The sequence below is a fragment of the Biomphalaria glabrata genome, chromosome 7 (assembly GCF_947242115.1).
Source record: "Biomphalaria glabrata chromosome 7, xgBioGlab47.1, whole genome shotgun sequence".
Taxonomy (NCBI): Eukaryota; Metazoa; Mollusca; class Gastropoda; family Planorbidae; genus Biomphalaria; species Biomphalaria glabrata.
Genome location: NC_074717.1, coordinates 31,951,500 through 31,971,440, shown reverse-complemented (window position 1 = coordinate 31,971,440; position 19,941 = coordinate 31,951,500). Strand labels below are relative to the sequence as shown.

The 19,941-nt window shown below is 35.3% G+C and overlaps 2 protein-coding genes across 2 annotated transcripts in view; both read right to left on the bottom strand.

The window, feature by feature from the left end:
- The window catches only part of LOC106051145 (uncharacterized), a 44,948-nt gene extending 34,736 nt beyond the window's left edge, over nt 1-10,212 (bottom strand). The window contains exons 1-4 of the mRNA XM_056034361.1: nt 9,840-10,212; nt 3,799-3,959; nt 2,901-2,996; nt 913-1,147 (exon numbers count right to left, since the gene is read on the bottom strand). Of these exons, the coding sequence (XP_055890336.1) occupies nt 913-1,147; nt 2,901-2,996; nt 3,799-3,959; nt 9,840-9,995 (648 nt within the window). The 5' untranslated portion in view covers nt 9,996-10,212. The remainder of the gene's footprint in view (nt 1-912; nt 1,148-2,900; nt 2,997-3,798; nt 3,960-9,839) is intronic.
- A 4,700-nt stretch (nt 10,213-14,912) lies between these two features.
- The window catches only part of LOC106064646 (uncharacterized), a 64,963-nt gene continuing 59,934 nt past the window's right edge, over nt 14,913-19,941 (bottom strand). Inside the window, exon 9 of the mRNA XM_056034360.1 lies at nt 14,913-15,040. Within this exon, the coding sequence (XP_055890335.1) occupies nt 14,913-15,040 (128 nt within the window). The remainder of the gene's footprint in view (nt 15,041-19,941) is intronic.

The following is a 19,941-nucleotide window of genomic DNA, read 5'->3' as shown; positions in this document are numbered from 1 at the left end:
AAACAGCAGATGAGGTGGTCAGACAAAAGAATTGAGGATGTAGAGTTGAATTTGTTGTTTGAAGTCCAGAAGTCAGAGAACATGGCGAGGGTTGAAACCAAATAAGAAGAGAACATGGAAATGACGAGACAATGGCTGCCACAGATACGTCATTTTAAAGATGTAAAATGTATTGACAGTAGCGTATCTTGTAATTATACTGTCTTGTACGCAATGAGCTTGTGGACGAAGTCACTGTATGTGTTAAGTCATGGCACAAGACACTTGGAAGATTTCATGTTGATGGTTGTTAATAAAAAATATTCTTAAGTAATACATTTGGACACAGTCATAAACATTGTGGCAGAGAGTACCTTAACAAGCCTTCTATGTTTCAAACATCCTGGAAGAAATCATTCATTTAGCTAACCAGGCTACCTAATTGTAGAAGTACATTATGTCACGTAAACTCAGTTTCCGATACATTATCAGACTTAACATAATACTTTTGAGGAAGCGTGGTCGAGAGGCGAAGTACACTTGAACTTGGCTTGGCTTGGCTACCTTGTCACGTGACTCGATCAAAGTTGTGTTTACTAAGCGCCTAAAGGCAGCACGAAAAACCTTCCATATACCCCCCCCCCTCACTGGTCCAGAAATGAGATTGGATAATAGCTCTCTGAGCATGCAATAAGCATGAAAGTAGCGCTATATAAAAGTTATAATTTATATAAAAGCTATAATCTATATTGCATATGAACAATATATAATTGAATGCTTATCTTATGGCATATAATTTTTGGTCCGGTTCGTATAGAAATGTCCGGGCCGATTTCGACACCGAATACGCCACTGAACACGAATTAATACATTTTAAGCCATGTTTATCTGTATCAAAATTTATTCAAAATAATTGATTTATAATAAACTCACTTCCGTGGTACCGCCTTCAAACTTGCCCCATCGCACCGCTGGTTGTGAGACGAAGCCTAATGGAGTCATAAAAAGCTGAGTCTGTTCCTGTGTTTCAGAGCCATACAAGTAAGCCCCAAATTTATGGGCGTTGAGGCTATAGAGCTGATGCCTCCCAGGTCTGCTCTCAATTTGCACAGAGGAAAAGTATAGACGTTGCAGCACCGTCTCGTTGTATTTGTCGGGGCCAAGTGTTCTGCGGAAAGGAAAGGGTTAAAGCTGTTTCATTACAAACGTATGAATGGCACAAATTCTATACATCATCAATTTTTATTGTCCCAAGGATAGTGTTGATAATTCCAAAGTAACTATTTGCTGAGTATAAGTTCGAGAGAAAGACTGTACAGCATGTTGCTACATTTAGAAAAATACCAAAAATATATTTTTGTTTTTACAATACCTCTATTCACAACTTAAGGAAACCTGGAGGGTGGAACATGGACACGGATCTCAAAAGACAGCTCTAACGATTTTCCTAGAAATTCAATCGTCGATGTATATCGCTGCTTACTATTGTAAAGAAACGCAAGCTTAAAATATATGGCCATATTACAAGATCCGCGGGGCTCGAAAAGACATTCCTTTAGAAGCCAAGCGCTTTGCCGCTCAGCTACCACGCCTCTCCTGGCCTAACTGAAGTCTTATAAATAATGTAATTGTTTTGAAAAGGCTCAATCTCTCATTCTAATCTTTATAGTGTATGCCACCAAAAAACATTTAAGAAAATGAAGTTTATAAGATTACTATTCGTTGTAAATTAGGTCAAACTAATAATGCATACTAATTCGCTTTTTTAAAAAAAAAAACTGCTTGCATAACTGATTTTAAAAATGAGATTTTTCGCTTTCAGGAAAAAAAAAGTAGCCGTTACATCAGAACTTTGAATGGTCTAAAATATTGTGATGTCGGATTTTCAATATCTTTTCTAGTTTACGAGATCTAAACGGGACGGACGGACAGACGGACAGACATTTCACACAAAACTAATCGCGTCTTTTCCCCTTTCGGGGGCCGCTAAAAATTGAACTTTTTTACCTTGTTAGCCCTGCCTGCCCAACCTTAAATCCGACCCTTGCTAGAGATCTAAATCTACAATTACAATAAAAATGCTAGATCTATTTTATATAATCAATATTTAATGAGGAGAACGATTCACGGAGAAATATATAACAATTAGGCAATGGTTGCTATTGAGTGTGATCTATGTACAAAAGAAAATTTTGATGCTATACGGGCATACCTTCACTACACGAAAGGCTCATAAAGTTAATTTGATCTTGATTTTGTACTTAGTAAAGAATGAATATAATTGCAAAGACGAATTTATATTTTCTAATACAAAATCTTAATATTTGACTATTATCCTTAAGCCTTCACAGACTCGGCCTCGCGAAATTCGTTTCAAATAGGGCCCCGCATTTGTTAGGGCCGGCTCTGGATGCCAATGAATTTAATGCAAAGGTAAATAATTCTTCAGGTGTTAGTTAGAGAGGGACACGAAAGTACTAAGGTCATCCTGTTGCCATTCCAGGACCGCGTCTCCTCACTAAGTACATGACGTAACCTGAGATTGGCAATAGAGTTGAGCTGAAGGCTCTTTGAACTCCTGGCTTGAATACCTGATTCAACAAACTGCTTTGTCTGGAAGAGGTCCGATGCAACGTCTATATAAAATACTGATATTTCCAATGTACTCCGAGCGCATGGCTGAAGGTTGAGCACACCCTGCCCCCTCCCCCCCCCCCTCCGCCCCTTTCCTATGTTTTACCAAACTAACCGTGTAGGACTCGGCATTGATGTAAAGGTCCTTTGAGCAAATAAAAAACTAATCTGGCTAAGATATTTTAGTTTTAACTATCCAGTTCCAGCGCACATTTTTTTAACATTTCGCTGACAATGCACTTTATTTCAAAATTTTAAAAAATGCATTCTGATGGTTAGCGTTTCACCTGTGAATGCTGACGCCATCCAATATTATAAAAAATTGATTTGGAATCTTGTAGACAACAACGATATATTGTTCATGACTTTTATAGAAGACTGTCCTACAAATAAATAAAAAATGAATAAAACATTATACGGAATTAAAATACATATTTGGAAAAAGTATCATATATTTTCCAAACTATTTTGAAAGATAAATATTTTTCTCCTTTTCGTTTGTGAAATTCTATAGAAAGAAGTGAGAAATCTAAATTCTCGAACTATCAGTCGACAGATCATGTGTGGTGACCCAACGGTTCAACCGACTAAGAGATAGGTAAAAGGAAATGGTAAAGCAGGTAAGCCCCTTATTATCCATACATGACAGCCTCTTTTGTACAAAATGTGCGATTTTTTAAGAATTGAAATACACCAGGCTAAAGTTCTGTTAGAAACTAAAGTGCATGAACAAGGCAATAAACAGAATTCGGAAGTGTACGCTAATACGTCATTTTCCCCAAAGCCATTCAGTACATTCAATAAGAACGAACACAGTTAAAGGGACTTTTAAAGGACTACAATGAATTTTATTTCTCTCTAACAAACTTCAACCATCATTTAAAAAAAAATAATAATGTAACCAGTGTTTTTAGATAACCTTAAGCAGTTGAATGAAAAATAAAAAGTTACATACATACATACATACATACATACATACATACATACATATATATATATATATATATATATATATATATATATATATATATATAGAGAGAGAGAGAGAGAGAGAGAGAGAGAGATAGATAGATAGATAGATAGATAGATAGATAGATAGATAGATAGATAGATTGATTGATTGATTGATTGATTGATTGATTGATTGATTGATTGATAGATAGACAGATTTCGGATGATACTAACTCCCAAAGATACACATCGATAAAAAGTGAACGGGGCAGTATTGAGTTGAACATCACTTTCCAGTTTCTTTGCTTGTCAGCTGGACAAGGGGAGTGAAGTACAACAGAGACGTAGGTCGCTCTGGACACGGTAATGATATGTATTCCCTTAAACACTCCGAGCTGTAGAATGCAAATTAAACAACAGATAAAATAGAACAAGAACAAAACAATAAAAAAACAAGGTCACAAATACAATTTGTGTGGAAACACAAACTCAAAATCTGCCCCCGATGTGGTCCGCTTGGGCAGCTAAAAAAGCAGGTTTCAATATTTTCAGAAAGAATATTAGAAATTATAAGCTACAAACTATCAACAACTACAACCCTATCTCCGTAGATACACACAAAGATACATGCTGTAGTCGAAAGTGTTGCCGATACTGTTGTGTGCTAGTTCGACTAATTATTTGATATGGAGATTTATTTATCTTATTATTATTACTTCCCCCCCCCCACCGCTCCCATAGGCGAATCGTCATTTCTTCATATATCATTGTTAGGTGAATTATTGCATAGACATCGATGTCTTTAGGCAGTTATTGTCGACAAACAAATTTTATGAGATTGTAAAACTCTTTGATATCATGTTGTGATTTCTAAAAAGCGAAAAATGATTTAATGAAAGAAAGTCCGTTACCGCAGCTTGGTTTTATTCATTTGCGTTAGATGCTTACCATTTGATCTTTTTCACATGTCATTTTACTATGTTTATTTGAAATGCTATTTCGCCATCTTTATCTTACTAGTGTTCCTTGGAATTTTACAAGCTATTTGTTCAACAAAAGTTTTAAGTTTTCATATCACTGCCTGGTAAGGCAATCTGAACATTAAAAATAAAAATATACTTCATAGAATCCTAAATGCTACCAGTAAAGTCATTCGCAAAAACAAACCCCCATTTGAGAAGCTGTTTGAGACAAACAGCCATAACAAAAAAACTAAAAAGATTCTAGAAATAAAAAATCACCCTTTGGGTCAAGATTTTGTGATTTTACCATCACAGAAGAAATACAAGACACTGATAGCAAAGACAAACAGACACACAAACTCTTTTTTTCCTCCTGGCAAATAAATCATTAAATAGAAACAATCTGATAAAAACTTTTCAGATGCAAATTATGAATGAGTCTGGTGTGAATGTAAATTTTTTTTAATATTTATAATGTTTTGTTTGGTGTAATGCACAAATAGTAAGACATATTTCCTTACGGACAATTAAGATTATTATTATTATTAATATTATTATTATTAATTCATACATCTTAGTCTGCTATATTTATTTACTATTGTAAATTCCCAATTTACTAAAGTTACTGGTTTAATTCTTTCATTATAAGAAATACTAGTAGGCATAAATTAACTAGAGGTAAATGTGAATTTCATTTATTGTGTCAGTAGCCCTTCTTATGTTGACATGTTATTGTAACTGCTTGTAAAATGTTTGACATGTTTCGGATATTCCTTCAGAGTTGAAGATAGTTTACTTCTTAGTCTAAACGTCCCGCAGGACGACGGGGGATGGGAGCGGGCAGGGTTTGAACCGGGACCATTGATAAATCCAATCAACAGTCCAGCGCGCAATCCGCACGACCAGGCAGCCATCCGAAGCGAAACTTATAATTTGTAGGACGTAATCATCTTCTTTTTTGAAGTAACATCTGTTTTATATAAGATAAGATAACTTATCCGTGAGAAATATGTGTTGTGTTAATTCGGTGTATTCAAACCATAGTATGCGTACACAATTCTTGACACTGTATGTTATTATATTTATAGCATTATAATAACATTATTGCAGAATTCTGCGATATATGTGGACGGGGGTGTCTCTCCAAAATGAAGCTCCACAGTCACATGACTAAGTGCTCCAGAAGATGTGCCATAAGTCGTTCTAGGAGGCCAACATAGCATGATTAGATAGATGTTTAGTAGCTTCCAATGACTAAACTAGGACATGATTAGATAGATGTTTAGTAGCTTCCAATGACTAAACTAGGACATGATTAGATAGATGTTTAGTAGCTTCCAATGACTAAACTAGGACATGATTAGATAGATGTTTAGTAGCTTCCAATGACTAAACTAGGACATGATTAGATAGATGTTTAGTAGCTTCCAATGACTAAACTAGGACATGATTAGATAGATGTTTAGTAGCTTCCAATGACTAAACTAGGACATGATTAGATAGATGTTTAGTAGCTTCCAATGACTAAACTAGGACATGATTAGATAGATGTTTAGTAGCTTCCAATGACTAAACTAGGACATGATTAGATAGATGTTTAGTAGCTTCCAATGACTAAACTAGGACATGATTAGATAGATGTTTAGTAGCTTCCAATGACTAAACTAGGACATGATTAGATAGATGTTTAGTAGCTTCCAATGACTAAACTAGGACATGATTAGATAGATGTTTAGTAGCTTCCAATGACTAAACTAGGACATGATTAGATAGATGTTTAGTAGCTTCCAATGACTAAACTAGGACATGATTAGATAGATGTTTAGTAGCTTCCAATGACTAAACTAGGACATGATTAGATAGATGTTTAGTAGCTTCCAATGACTAAACTAGGACATGATTAGATAGATGTTTAGTAGCTTCCAATGACTAAACTAGGACATGATTAGATAGATGTTTAGTAGCTTCCAATGACTAAACTAGGACATGATTAGATAGATGTTTAGTAGCTTCCAATGACTAAACTAGGACATGATTAGATAGATGTTTAGTAGCTTCCAATGACTAAACTAGGACATGATTAGATAGATGTTTAGTAGCTTCCAATGACTAAACTAGGACATGATTAGATAGATGTTTAGTAGCTTCCAATGACTAAACTAGGACATGATTAGATAGATGTTTAGTAGCTTCCAATGACTAAACTAGGACATGATTAGATAGATGTTTAGTAGCTTCCAATGACTAAACTAGGACATGATTAGATAGATGTTTAGTAGCTTCCAATGACTAAACTAGGACATGATTAGATAGATGTTTAGTAGCTTCCAATGACTAAACTAGGACATGATTAGATAGATGTTTAGTAGCTTCCAATGACTAAACTAGGACATGATTAGATAGATGTTTAGTAGCTTCCAATGACTAAACTAGGACATGATTAGATAGATGTTTAGTAGCTTCCAATGACTAAACTAGGACATGATTAGATAGATGTTTAGTAGCTTCCAATGACTAAACTAGGACATGATTAGATAGATGTTTAGTAGCTTCCAATGACTAAACTAGGACATGATTAGATAGATGTTTAGTAGCTTCCAATGACTAAACTAGGACATGATTAGATAGATGTTTAGTAGCTTCCAATGACTAAACTAGGACATGATTAGATAGATGTTTAGTAGCTTCCAATGACTAAACTAGGACATGATTAGATAGATGTTTAGTAGCTTCCAATGACTAAACTAGGACATGATTAGATAGATGTTTAGTAGCTTCCAATGACTAAACTAGGACATGATTAGATAGATGTTTAGTAGCTTCCAATGACTAAACTAGGACATGATTAGATAGATGTTTAGTAGCTTCCAATGACTAAACTAGGACATGATTAGATAGATGTTTAGTAGCTTCCAATGACTAAACTAGGACATGATTAGATAGATGTTTAGTAGCTTCCAATGACTAAACTAGGACATGATTAGATAGATGTTTAGTAGCTTCCAATGACTAAACTAGGACATGATTAGATAGATGTTTAGTAGCTTCCAATGACTAAACTAGGACATGATTAGATAGATGTTTAGTAGCTTCCAATGACTAAACTAGGACATGATTAGATAGATGTTTAGTAGCTTCCAATGACTAAACTAGGACATGATTAGATAGATGTTTAGTAGCTTCCAATGACTAAACTAGGACATGATTAGATAGATGTTTAGTAGCTTCCAATGACTAAACTAGGACATGATTAGATAGATGTTTAGTAGCTTCCAATGACTAAACTAGGACATGATTAGATAGATGTTTAGTAGCTTCCAATGACTAAACTAGGACATGATTAGATAGATGTTTAGTAGCTTCCAATGACTAAACTAGGACATGATTAGATAGATGTTTAGTAGCTTCCAATGACTAAACTAGGACATGATTAGATAGATGTTTAGTAGCTTCCAATGACTAAACTAGGACATGATTAGATAGATGTTTAGTAGCTTCCAATGACTAAACTAGGACATGATTAGATAGATGTTTAGTAGCTTCCAATGACTAAACTAGGACATGATTAGATAGATGTTTAGTAGCTTCCAATGACTAAACTAGGACATGATTAGATAGATGTTTAGTAGCTTCCAATGACTAAACTAGGACATGATTAGATAGATGTTTAGTAGCTTCCAATGACTAAACTAGGACATGATTAGATAGATGTTTAGTAGCTTCCAATGACTAAACTAGGACATGATTAGATAGATGTTTAGTAGCTTCCAATGACTAAACTAGGACATGATTAGATAGATGTTTAGTAGCTTCCAATGACTAAACTAGGACATGATTAGATAGATGTTTAGTAGCTTCCAATGACTAAACTAGGACATGATTAGATAGATGTTTAGTAGCTTCCAATGACTAAACTAGGACATGATTAGATAGATGTTTAGTAGCTTCCAATGACTAAACTAGGACATGATTAGATAGATGTTTAGTAGCTTCCAATGACTAAACTAGGACATGATTAGATAGATGTTTAGTAGCTTCCAATGACTAAACTAGGACATGATTAGATAGATGTTTAGTAGCTTCCAATGACTAAACTAGGACATGATTAGATAGATGTTTAGTAGCTTCCAATGACTAAACTAGGACATGATTAGATAGATGTTTAGTAGCTTCCAATGACTAAACTAGGACATGATTAGATAGATGTTTAGTAGCTTCCAATGACTAAACTAGGACATGATTAGATAGATGTTTAGTAGCTTCCAATGACTAAACTAGGACATGATTAGATAGATGTTTAGTAGCTTCCAATGACTAAACTAGGACATGATTAGATAGATGTTTAGTAGCTTCCAATGACTAAACTAGGACATGATTAGATAGATGTTTAGTAGCTTCCAATGACTAAACTAGGACATGATTAGATAGATGTTTAGTAGCTTCCAATGACTAAACTAGGACATGATTAGATAGATGTTTAGTAGCTTCCAATGACTAAACTAGGACATGATTAGATAGATGTTTAGTAGCTTCCAATGACTAAACTAGGACATGATTAGATAGATGTTTAGTAGCTTCCAATGACTAAACTAGGACATGATTAGATAGATGTTTAGTAGCTTCCAATGACTAAACTAGGACATGATTAGATAGATGTTTAGTAGCTTCCAATGACTAAACTAGGACATGATTAGATAGATGTTTAGTAGCTTCCAATGACTAAACTAGGACATGATTAGATAGATGTTTAGTAGCTTCCAATGACTAAACTAGGACATGATTAGATAGATGTTTAGTAGCTTCCAATGACTAAACTAGGACATGATTAGATAGATGTTTAGTAGCTTCCAATGACTAAACTAGGACATGATTAGATAGATGTTTAGTAGCTTCCAATGACTAAACTAGGACATGATTAGATAGATGTTTAGTAGCTTCCAATGACTAAACTAGGACATGATTAGATAGATGTTTAGTAGCTTCCAATGACTAAACTAGGACATGATTAGATAGATGTTTAGTAGCTTCCAATGACTAAACTAGGACATGATTAGATAGATGTTTAGTAGCTTCCAATGACTAAACTAGGACATGATTAGATAGATGTTTAGTAGCTTCCAATGACTAAACTAGGACATGATTAGATAGATGTTTAGTAGCTTCCAATGACTAAACTAGGACATGATTAGATAGATGTTTAGTAGCTTCCAATGACTAAACTAGGACTTGGACAAAACAAACACACAAAGCAAGCACACAAACACACACGCATGATAAATTATGATTAAAAAAAAAGGGTCACACTGGACTTACATCTCTGGACATTTCCGAACTTCCAGAATCTTCTTTACGCTCATTGTTGACCACGACCTCAGTGACCCCAGTGAAACTAAGAACTACGTTAGCCACCACGTTTAAAGGCAAGGCAACGATGAAGTACTTGAAGTATTCCGTCACAGGTAACAACATATCTGTTCAAAACAAGTATTCCGTCACAGGTAACAACATATCTGTTCAAGACAAGTATTCCGTCACAGGTAACAACATATCTGTTCAAGACAAGTATTCCGTCACAGGTAACAACATATCTGTTCAAGACAATTATTCCGTCACAGGTAACAACATATCTGTTCAAGACAAGTATTCCGTCACAGGTAACAACATATCTGTTCAAGACAAGTATTCCGTCACAGGTAACAAGATATCTGTTCAAGACACATTTGTAAATGATGTAACAAATACGTGTCATGGAGTGCGTGAGCTTGTTACAGATGTAATCGTGATTGAAACAATTAAAGGCCAGATGTTTTTATCTGTTCATTAGATTCTAATGTTGTCAGTCTCTTCATACTTAAATATTGTCTTATTTTATTAAATGTGACTCATTGTATAGATGACTCCATTGGACCGTTGTTATGGATGACCCGTCAATTTTGTCATTTTTTCTAGAATGGCCATTGTGTAGTAAAATGTATAGGTCAATCATCCCTGTACTGGAACGTGTGTCCGTACTGTTGACTTATGTTGTATGTTCGTCTTAATAATGTAGATGTTTCTAACCCGTGTTTGTTTTACAATTGACTAGCTTGCGGGACTTAGTTGGAGTGTTACTAATCTAATGTATTGAATTTTGATTTATATCGAACTTGGAGAATATTGAGCGTGATAAGTGTAAAGTCATTTAGGAATCTATGAAGTTTAGTTTTATTTTTAATGTTCAGATTGCCATAGCAGGCAGTGGCCAGGCAGTGATATTAAAACTTGAAATATTGCAGATGTGAGCGTGATAAAACATAGCCAATGCCTTTTCGCTAACATTAAATGAGGATATTTTTCTAAGTAATCGTAATCTTTGCTGCTCTTTTTTATTTTATTTTATATTTTTATCTCCTTAAATACCACTTCAAATCCATTGCTAGGATCATTCTCTCTAGTTTTGTAGTTAACATTTAAGATTCACAAACAAACAAGAGTGTGACAATGACCAGGGAGCGATTCAGTCTGATTTTAGTGTCTGATGCTGTGGACTACGCGGTGCTTGCCAGTATTTCAAGTTTTGTTAATTCGTATGAAATGATTGTTTCGAGGTATTTAAACAGAGTTACACTTGCCAACCTTTCGCCTCCAATAAAAAACCCATAAAGTTTCCCTTTCAGAACTTGTGGTCTATAGGGCAGATGATGTAAAGGTCATCTGTGTCCGTGGCCTACAGTTAACGAGAACGTTATGTAGCCAGCACAACGACCAAACGCCTTTAATTTTCCTCAACTAATGTCAGGTACCCATTAGAGCTGGGTGGATTCAGAGGCGCCCTAAAATCCCGAAATTAGAAATCCCTTTCTTCACCAGGATTCGAACCCCAGAATCGGTTCGGAAGACAAGCGCTTTACCGTTCAGCCACCGCGCCTCCTTGCCTCCAATACTGATGTCTATTTGAAAGCCCTTAAGACAAATGGTCATAATATGTGTCATTGGTTAATCGCATACTATAGTCTGCAGAAGTTATGTCTATGCGCACCAGTAAGTCAGCTGACTCTTCATTTGTGCAACTATGTCATCCGCAAATTCCAAATGAGTCAATCTTCTACCAATGCTTACAATAACTTAAGAGCATCCTCCACTATCCTCTCATGGAAGATATTAAATAGTGTTAGTCAAAGTAAATATCCTTCTAAATTAAGTCATTCAGTTGGTTTATCCGTGCAGAAGTTTAAGGATCATTTAGTCTCTGTTGTACATGGACTCAATTTATATTTTTGGATAAAAGCCAACTATTGTTATTTGTTGAGTATGGAACGGTTAACACTATATCTCAATTTATCACTGCGTGCATTTCAGAAGGTTGATAATAATTCGTGAGTTTAGTTATATTTATATTATACATTAATACGTAAGCCACATGCTCAAATAGACGCCACAATTACTCAAAATGACTTGCACGATGATGGTGCTAAACAGTGTAAGCTTAAAAATATGAGATTGAATGCGATGTAGATGCCTACAAAATGTAAAGTTGTTAAAAACTTTTTCAATTTTTTTTTCGTAAGTCATCAATAAAGGTTTACTCCACTTCGTAGCGTCATACAATAAAGCAAAAGAAAATTACTCAGACAAAGATGTAAAATGGACACTATTGTGTCGAACAGTAAGTACAAATATATCGATATCTTGAAGAAAGTCGCTGGAAAGGGGGTGTGACAAGTCAAAAACTCGCTGTCAGAGTCACTCAAATTTATCACAGCATTAATTATTATTTTTCATTATTTATTTATTTTATTTTAATTATTTCCCCATCCTACCTCCAATTTCTTCACCCGCCACACCTTTTCCTCTCTACCAGGCTAGACTTAGTCTACCACCTTGGAGAAAACTAGGCCAGTCCTTTCATTTATCTGCCCTTGATCGGGGAAAGGTAAACACACAATCTCTTTTGTCTTGCCCGCCGGATGTCTGAAGGACGGTCGCGGTTGACACCACCTTGGTTTGAATGCAAGCTAATCCTTCCCCCCCCCCTTCTCTCACGTCTCTCTTTGATCTAAGAGATTACCCTGGTCAACACACCGCGTAATATTCCAAGGTGCGGCTCCCACCTCGAGTCAAATCAACCCACGTGTAAGATAATTCTTAGCCTAGGACATTTCCTGTGTCCGCCCGCACTTTCCAGGCTTATATAAAGTAAACCAACTCAAGCCAGACCCTCTTTCATTCTCATTCGAGCTGAGCTATTGAGTCTGGACTACTTCATACATTCTTTCTCCTAGAGGAATACCTGGTGGTAAGCCGAACTTAATCACAAGTTCCATCTTAATTACTTTTGTGCTATTTCCATTGGATATCATCATGTGTATTTTGCTTAGTTCATTTATATTTAATTAGTGCATTGTGTATTTCTCACTGGCGTAAGTAGAAAACATAAACATGTGCTATGTATATATTTTAGTATTGCATTAATCTATTAATGCTACGTTGCTCAATTGATCATTGATGCAACCATGTATATATTTGTACACCTTATTTTATTTCCTCTATCTCGGTTGATCGCCTTGATGATTTTACTATCGCACTAATACTGCGCTTAGAAAGGAGATATGAGTTATCTTCCCTGTATTGAATTATCTCCCCTTTACTCATTTTACCCTAATGAGAGTTGCGCCGCTTGAACGGACACACCATTCAAGCGCGCTCCATTGTTCTCGACCCACGGTCATATGTAAACAATCATCTGGGTCGCTGACCACCGCCCAATTCAACCCCCCCCCCCTTTTCTTTCTCTATCCACCTGTGTTGTTCATTTGAGATTATTATTTCCCCTTCTATGTACATTTTATGTTATTATTTCCCCTTTTATGTACATTTTGATATTGCTACTATCATCCATCTATTTTCCAAATCCCATTTGTCATCACCTCCCCCTTGTGCTCTAAAGCAATTTTACCAATCTGACGAATGCACCTCAGTCGAGGGCATCGATAAGATGCATGAGAGACATGTCCTAACTTGTCTTTATTTATCCGCAGCCTCCCTCAGGTGTCTGCCTATTTGCCTACTGGCCTATCTAGGTGCTTAGTGCTAATCAGCGCTGCACTTGCCTAGTTGCTACCAAGAATCACCTATTGCCTAGTTATTGGATCAACGATCTATTCACCTGCAGTTGTGCTTAGTGCTATTCAGCGCTGCACTTGCCTATTTATTTATTGGATCAACGATCTATTTACCTGCATTTGTGCTTAGTGCTATTCAGCACTACACTTTCCTACTGAGATCTGCCTATTTGCTGTTGCTGTTCAGTGTCTACACGACACTACTCAACTCTACTACTTGGCGCTATCGGCATTGCCCGCCTATTCGACAGCCCACCTGTCATCTTATTAGGTGCGACGTCCCTATGGACTCAGGTCTGTGCGAGACGTCATAGCTACGCCAACCCTCTGCAACTCACTGGACATATCCTGTCAACTACGCTGCCCACGGCAGATCAGCTCTGCCCGCAGTAACCTTGTGCCCACGGTAGCGGCCACCCGCCCTACTGTGCCCACTACAGATATTAGATTTTGGGGATTGAGACTCCACAAGAACTATATCACCGGCGTCCCTCTATCCGCTAGAGCGCCACCTCCAGCTGCAGAACCTCAAGCCAGGACACAGCCAGCTGCGACATCAGCAGGAATACCAGCTAAGTCAGAGGACAAAGTGACATATTCTCTTATTAGGTGCAAGAGTGATGATTAAACATAGAATATACTAGAGATAGATGCAAACCCTCCCCCTTTTTATCCTTATATGTATATTTATGTAAATAAATATTCTTTATTTTAACTTTTGTATCTATCTTTCATTGCTTTGTCTCGTTGCGTGTCTGCTCCCGATTCATATGCTGATAGGTTGGTGTGTGATAGCTTTAAAAATAATCATCCCCTAGACATAAAACGCGCCAAACACACGTCACATCTCCCCACCTGTCACAGGGGGGGATAGCTTTCGTCTATTCCCTCAAGAATTTAGATATTATAAATATTTATATTTTATTTCCCCGACTATCGTCAGGTGTTCTATAGAGCTAGATGAACTTTCGGGTATCTTTCAAATTCCAAAATTGAAATCTAAGCCTTCAATTGGATTATGAATATTTAAAACTTAATTAACCTTAAGACAAGCCTCAACGACCTTAATATTAGGAATTCATTCTTCCATTGTTATACTCATAGCATAGCATGACAGAACCAAAAGAAAAACGCAAGCTTATCTCATTATTTTTATAGAAACTAAATGCCAAAAGTTATTGAGGTGGTTTAGTTTGTTTTTAAAACCATCGTATCACTGGATTAAAGAGCGAACAATAACTATAGCTGTAAATCAAAAACATTATTGACATCTTATTTAAATATTTTAAGAACTCTTTCTTAGCGTACCTATATCAAAGGCTGGAGAACATTCATCAGTTGTATTCCATCTGGGTTCTACCATACACGATCCAATAATAGCTCCGAATTGTGTTGATCCCTTTAACATAGCGCCTATTTCAGTCAAATAAATGAGCACGTTAACTTTGTACAATATATACATTCCTAGGACTCAATGTTGAGCGTAAAAAAAGGACATACACTAAAATCAAATTATCCCAGCAAAATTATGAATATAATAACATCATAATAGAAATAAAATGATTTATTCTTTAAAGACATCATAATAACATTTTACAAAAAGCAACCCGATCAAAGAGAAGAGGTCGGAAAAGGTTCAAAAGGGTGGAATTGGTGACTTGTTTCGCTAGTGAGTGGAGATTTTAATGATAAACAACACTTACCCAATGGTAAAAAAAAAAAATAGTAAAGTTCCCCTTTCAGACCTTGTGGTCTATAGGGCAGATGATGTAAAGTTCATCTGTTTCTGTGGCCTACGGTTAACGAGGGTAAAATGTGGCCAGCACAACTACCAAACGCCTTTACTTTTCCCCAACTAATGTCAGGTACCCATTAGAGCTGGGTGGACTTAGAGGCGCCCGAAGATACCGAAATTAAAAATCCCAGTCTTCTCCAGGATTTCAACCCGGAACCCTCAGTTCGGAAGTCAAGCTCAGCCGCCGCGCCTCCTACCCAATCGTAGCCAAGGTGAATTTGAGATTAAGCCCCCCCCCCCTTCCCTTTTCTTCTTCAATAAAAAAACTTAACCAAACTACAGTTAACGATTCCCTTAAGCACATCTAGCCTCTCTAGACGTTTTTTTTTTGGGTGGTTAAGACCCACTATTCAATAAAATAAAATGCACGAGAATTTAAGCCAATGACTTAAAATAAACAACTAAAGCAAATTATATTCATTTAAGGTTTAACCCTACCTTAAATAAAACATTTCTTCGCACATTGATTTTTTCCCTACCAGTCGTCCCATTAATAAAGTGCAATGTATAGAAATATTTAATGTTTGACATACATTTTTCAAAAATAATGGTAGTAGGATATTGCACTGTAGAAACCTCAGAATATGCGTTTTTAAATATCAAATACAGAAAATAATGCTTGGCATCGGGGCTACGCCCCATACTCTCGGGAGAGCTCTCAGCGCTCACCTGTGCCAATTTGCTTGCAAAGGAGGGGGTGTCTACTAAAGATAAATTAACTCAAAAAGAACCTATTTTATGGTATGTCAGGAAAAAAAAAGGATTGGAAATAATGAATATATCTTTATGATGCGAATGCGTGCAAAAAAAAAAAAAATCCTCCTCCCGAAAAAAATCCAGGCTCCGCCCACGAATATGATAACCTTAAAATTTCAATAAATTGATTAATTATTTTAAGGTATTATCATATGTATTCTTATAAAGGATAAAAGCTTTTTAGCATTAGTTCTACAGACTACTATAGACTCCAGGCTAAAGACTTTCTAATATTATACTTCCTATTTTCTCTCTGTATTGTAAAAAAAGCAGATATTGTCATATGCATTAAAAGGAAAGTCAAGGGTCTAGATCAGGGGTGGGCAAATTATGGATCGCGGGTCACATGCGGCCCGCCGGAGTGTTTTATGCGGCCCGTGGACACGTACAGAAATTAAGTGTGCAGATTATACATACAAAAAATGCACATATATTTTTAAAAATAATTTTAAATATCTAAATAAATTAATGAAATGCCTGTTTCTTATCACTTATGAGGAAGAGGCCTAAGAAGAGGCTTAAGAAACATTGTCTCTACATTCCATTCTAGAAAGTTTAAAGTAAATTAAGATTATTCTTATTGGCAATATTTCGAAACATTCATTGTAAAGACACAAACTCAGGCCAGTATTTATTTCTGTGCTATGAAGAACTGTGTTGAAAGTGTTGGTTTTGTTGAGCCAATGTAGTAACTGATCAAAAGCCCGTGGCTTTGATTGAGAAAAACAGGTCTTTAATAAATTAATGAACAATATCTTAACCATAAGCTCTATACGGGAAGGTTTTGTGCAAAGTTACATTGATTATCAAACTTATTATTGACCCAATTATCTCAGTATTCAAATTAATAAGAAGTAAGAGTCTTAACCAAGAAGTACTTGAAGATAGGGAAACAAAACATTCCGAGAATCGGTACCACTGTAGTATCCGCTGGCTTAGCATGTGCAAAGTATTGAGAAGAATATGAAATCACAAGGAAGAAATCATTATGTCCTTTGAAGAACATTGAATGTGATTTTGCTACTAATATTTCTAATGCAGAGTGAAAGACAAACTTTATGTTTTTCATTGCAGATATTACAATGGGCGGTTTGCACATGAAATGTATGTGTATTTTAAATCTTTTCAAACAAAATGTTCCCATTTCTCCAGACAAGCAAGCGAAAACAGATTTTGTCATTTTGCTTTGCTGAAATGTGAAAATATTTCTAGAGAATTTTTTGAAAAGTACGAGACTTATTTGGATTCCTTTATTCTGGAATTAGAAAGCAAATTTTAAGACGTCAAGAACTAGGAACCAGTTTTCAATACCCTCAGTAAACCATTTATGCAAGAGCTGATGTACTTCCAAGTAAATTATGACCTGAAAGAGAACCTCCGGGAGTATTTCGACAATTTAAAATAACTTTGCTGCTAAACTTTCACATTATTTGGGTCTACATTCATCTGTGAACAGTATTTTGTTAAATGAACAAGTGTATATATAAGAACAGGTTGGTGTGCTGACTGACTGAATAACAGGTAGTAAGCTAGTGGTGAAATGTTTTAATGTAAAAAGACAATAACAAAATTTAAAATTTAAATTCGCAAAATTCGTTTTAGAAATTACTAAATCTTTAATTTCTCAATGGAAAGTGTACAAAAATGAAATGCAAATGTACTAAACAGTCTAAATGTTAATTAAAACATTATACACTGTTAGCAAGCATATTTTTTTATAGTTGTAAATACATATTATACATAAATAAATATGCGGCCCCCCATTCCAAAAACGTTTTAAAAGCGGCCCTCGATAAAAAAAGATTGCCCACCCCTGGTCTAGATTCTAGAATTTTAAGGTACTGGTTATTGAAGGAGCGTGAAGCTGCTAATCAAGTTAGTTAGAGTTAAGTTAGGGAGTTAAGTGGTCGCTATTGTACAATGCTTAGTCTTTGATTATCATTAATGTTGTTGTTCGTGTATCTACATTCTAAATAATCTTTATCTACACTTAGTAATTGTTTCAAGATAAAGCTTAAAATGTATTCATTGTGGTCACAAATTTCCATTCGACTCAAAAAAAAAGAGAAGTTAATTGTAAATGCTAGTCTTCATACAATTTCTCTACTTTGTACTACAGCGATGTTTACAAAGCTTATTATGAACTCTGTCTGTCTGTCTGCCTGTCTGGTTATAAGTTTGTACACACCTATTCTTGTGAAACTTTGCCCAATCATTGATTGTCATTGAAAATACATGGACATGTAACAAAATAACAATTAGTAAATTAATTACTGTTAATTTTTTTTTTGGTTTCATATAGGGGTGCACCGGCGGCTTCTGACGAATATTCGGCACTTTTTCACTATCCGGCAATATCCGGCTCCGGTTGGATATCACTACCGGATAGTAAACCGGATAGTAAAAGCTACACCTGTATTTCTATTAATATTGTTATGCGCCTCCTCTCTAAATCTTGTCCAGATACGCCAAACGGAGGTAACACTTAAATATCGAAACAACACAGGCGAAAGGCAAACAATATAAAGGTAGTCGACGCTGATAAACGATGTCCAACAAGAAGTTTAAACTAAATCTCCATGTTAATAAAAATATACCAATACTCATAAAGTGGACATGATTCAATAATGTCAGTTCTGAAATACATTAACATTTTTGTTTCAAATAAAAGAATTTGTTTTTAAAACTATAAACTATGACTATGCACCAGATATTTTTTAGTACACAGACAAGGCGTGTTAATCTAAATAGAAATAAAACTGTGCATTATAAAGTCGCATTACATACGTATCAGCGATGTCTGGCACATTTTAAAAGCTTGTCTTGACCTTTGAGTGGGCTAGTAAACATGTAATACGGGTAGTAGGGATCAAACCCGATAGAGGCTATAAAAAGAAAAGACCTGGAACTAGCGCGTGAAACCCAAGATCTGTGTTGTTTTTTTAGGACAATTTCATACACAAAATAATTGTTGAAAAAAAATGTAGTGATTTTAAAATTTAAATGTTTAGTTAAAAAGGTGTTACTCTAATCAATTTTGTATATTAGTTTGTTATGAATGTCGCTGTCTATTTTGTATCTGTTCTAGTTTCTTAAATTGTTCTTGAGTAAAGAGGTCGTGTTTTCTCCTAATGGGTATACCATATTTCTCCAAGCAGCCTTTGTAAAATATTGGTCATAAATAATGATATGTTCATAAACGAAAAATCGCAAGGCTGCATTATGATGAATGTACGTGTTAGTTCAATATATTTTTTATATTACTAGGTAACTAAAAATAACTGTTTAAATAGACGTAAGTTTCATTTTTTTCTGTTAGACAAAGTCATATGGCAAATTTTTGTTTATATCCTTCTTCTAAAAAGGAATAATAAATAGAATTATACAGTAAAAATAATCACTATTTTTTTTTAATTTTTAATAATTTTGAAGTCTAACTGATAAGATTACAAAGAGAGTTTGTGATTTTGCAAATGTACACAAGGTACACTATGTGTCAGTCCATCTCTTCTAATTGTTTAGAAATGAGCGTGAAAATGTAGGATTCGATATTTTTAGCCTGAATTTAAGAACCTACAAACTTCAAACAACTAATATATTGCCTCTTCCATAAAACTTTATATTTAAAAAATAAATGTATCCTATGCTCCAGATCCTGCTTGTATACTAAGGCCCTATTTAAATCGATCCTGTATCAATGTATTAAGTAGCAATAACCCGGCAAAAAAAAAATTAAATGAAAGAAGATTGAGATATACATATA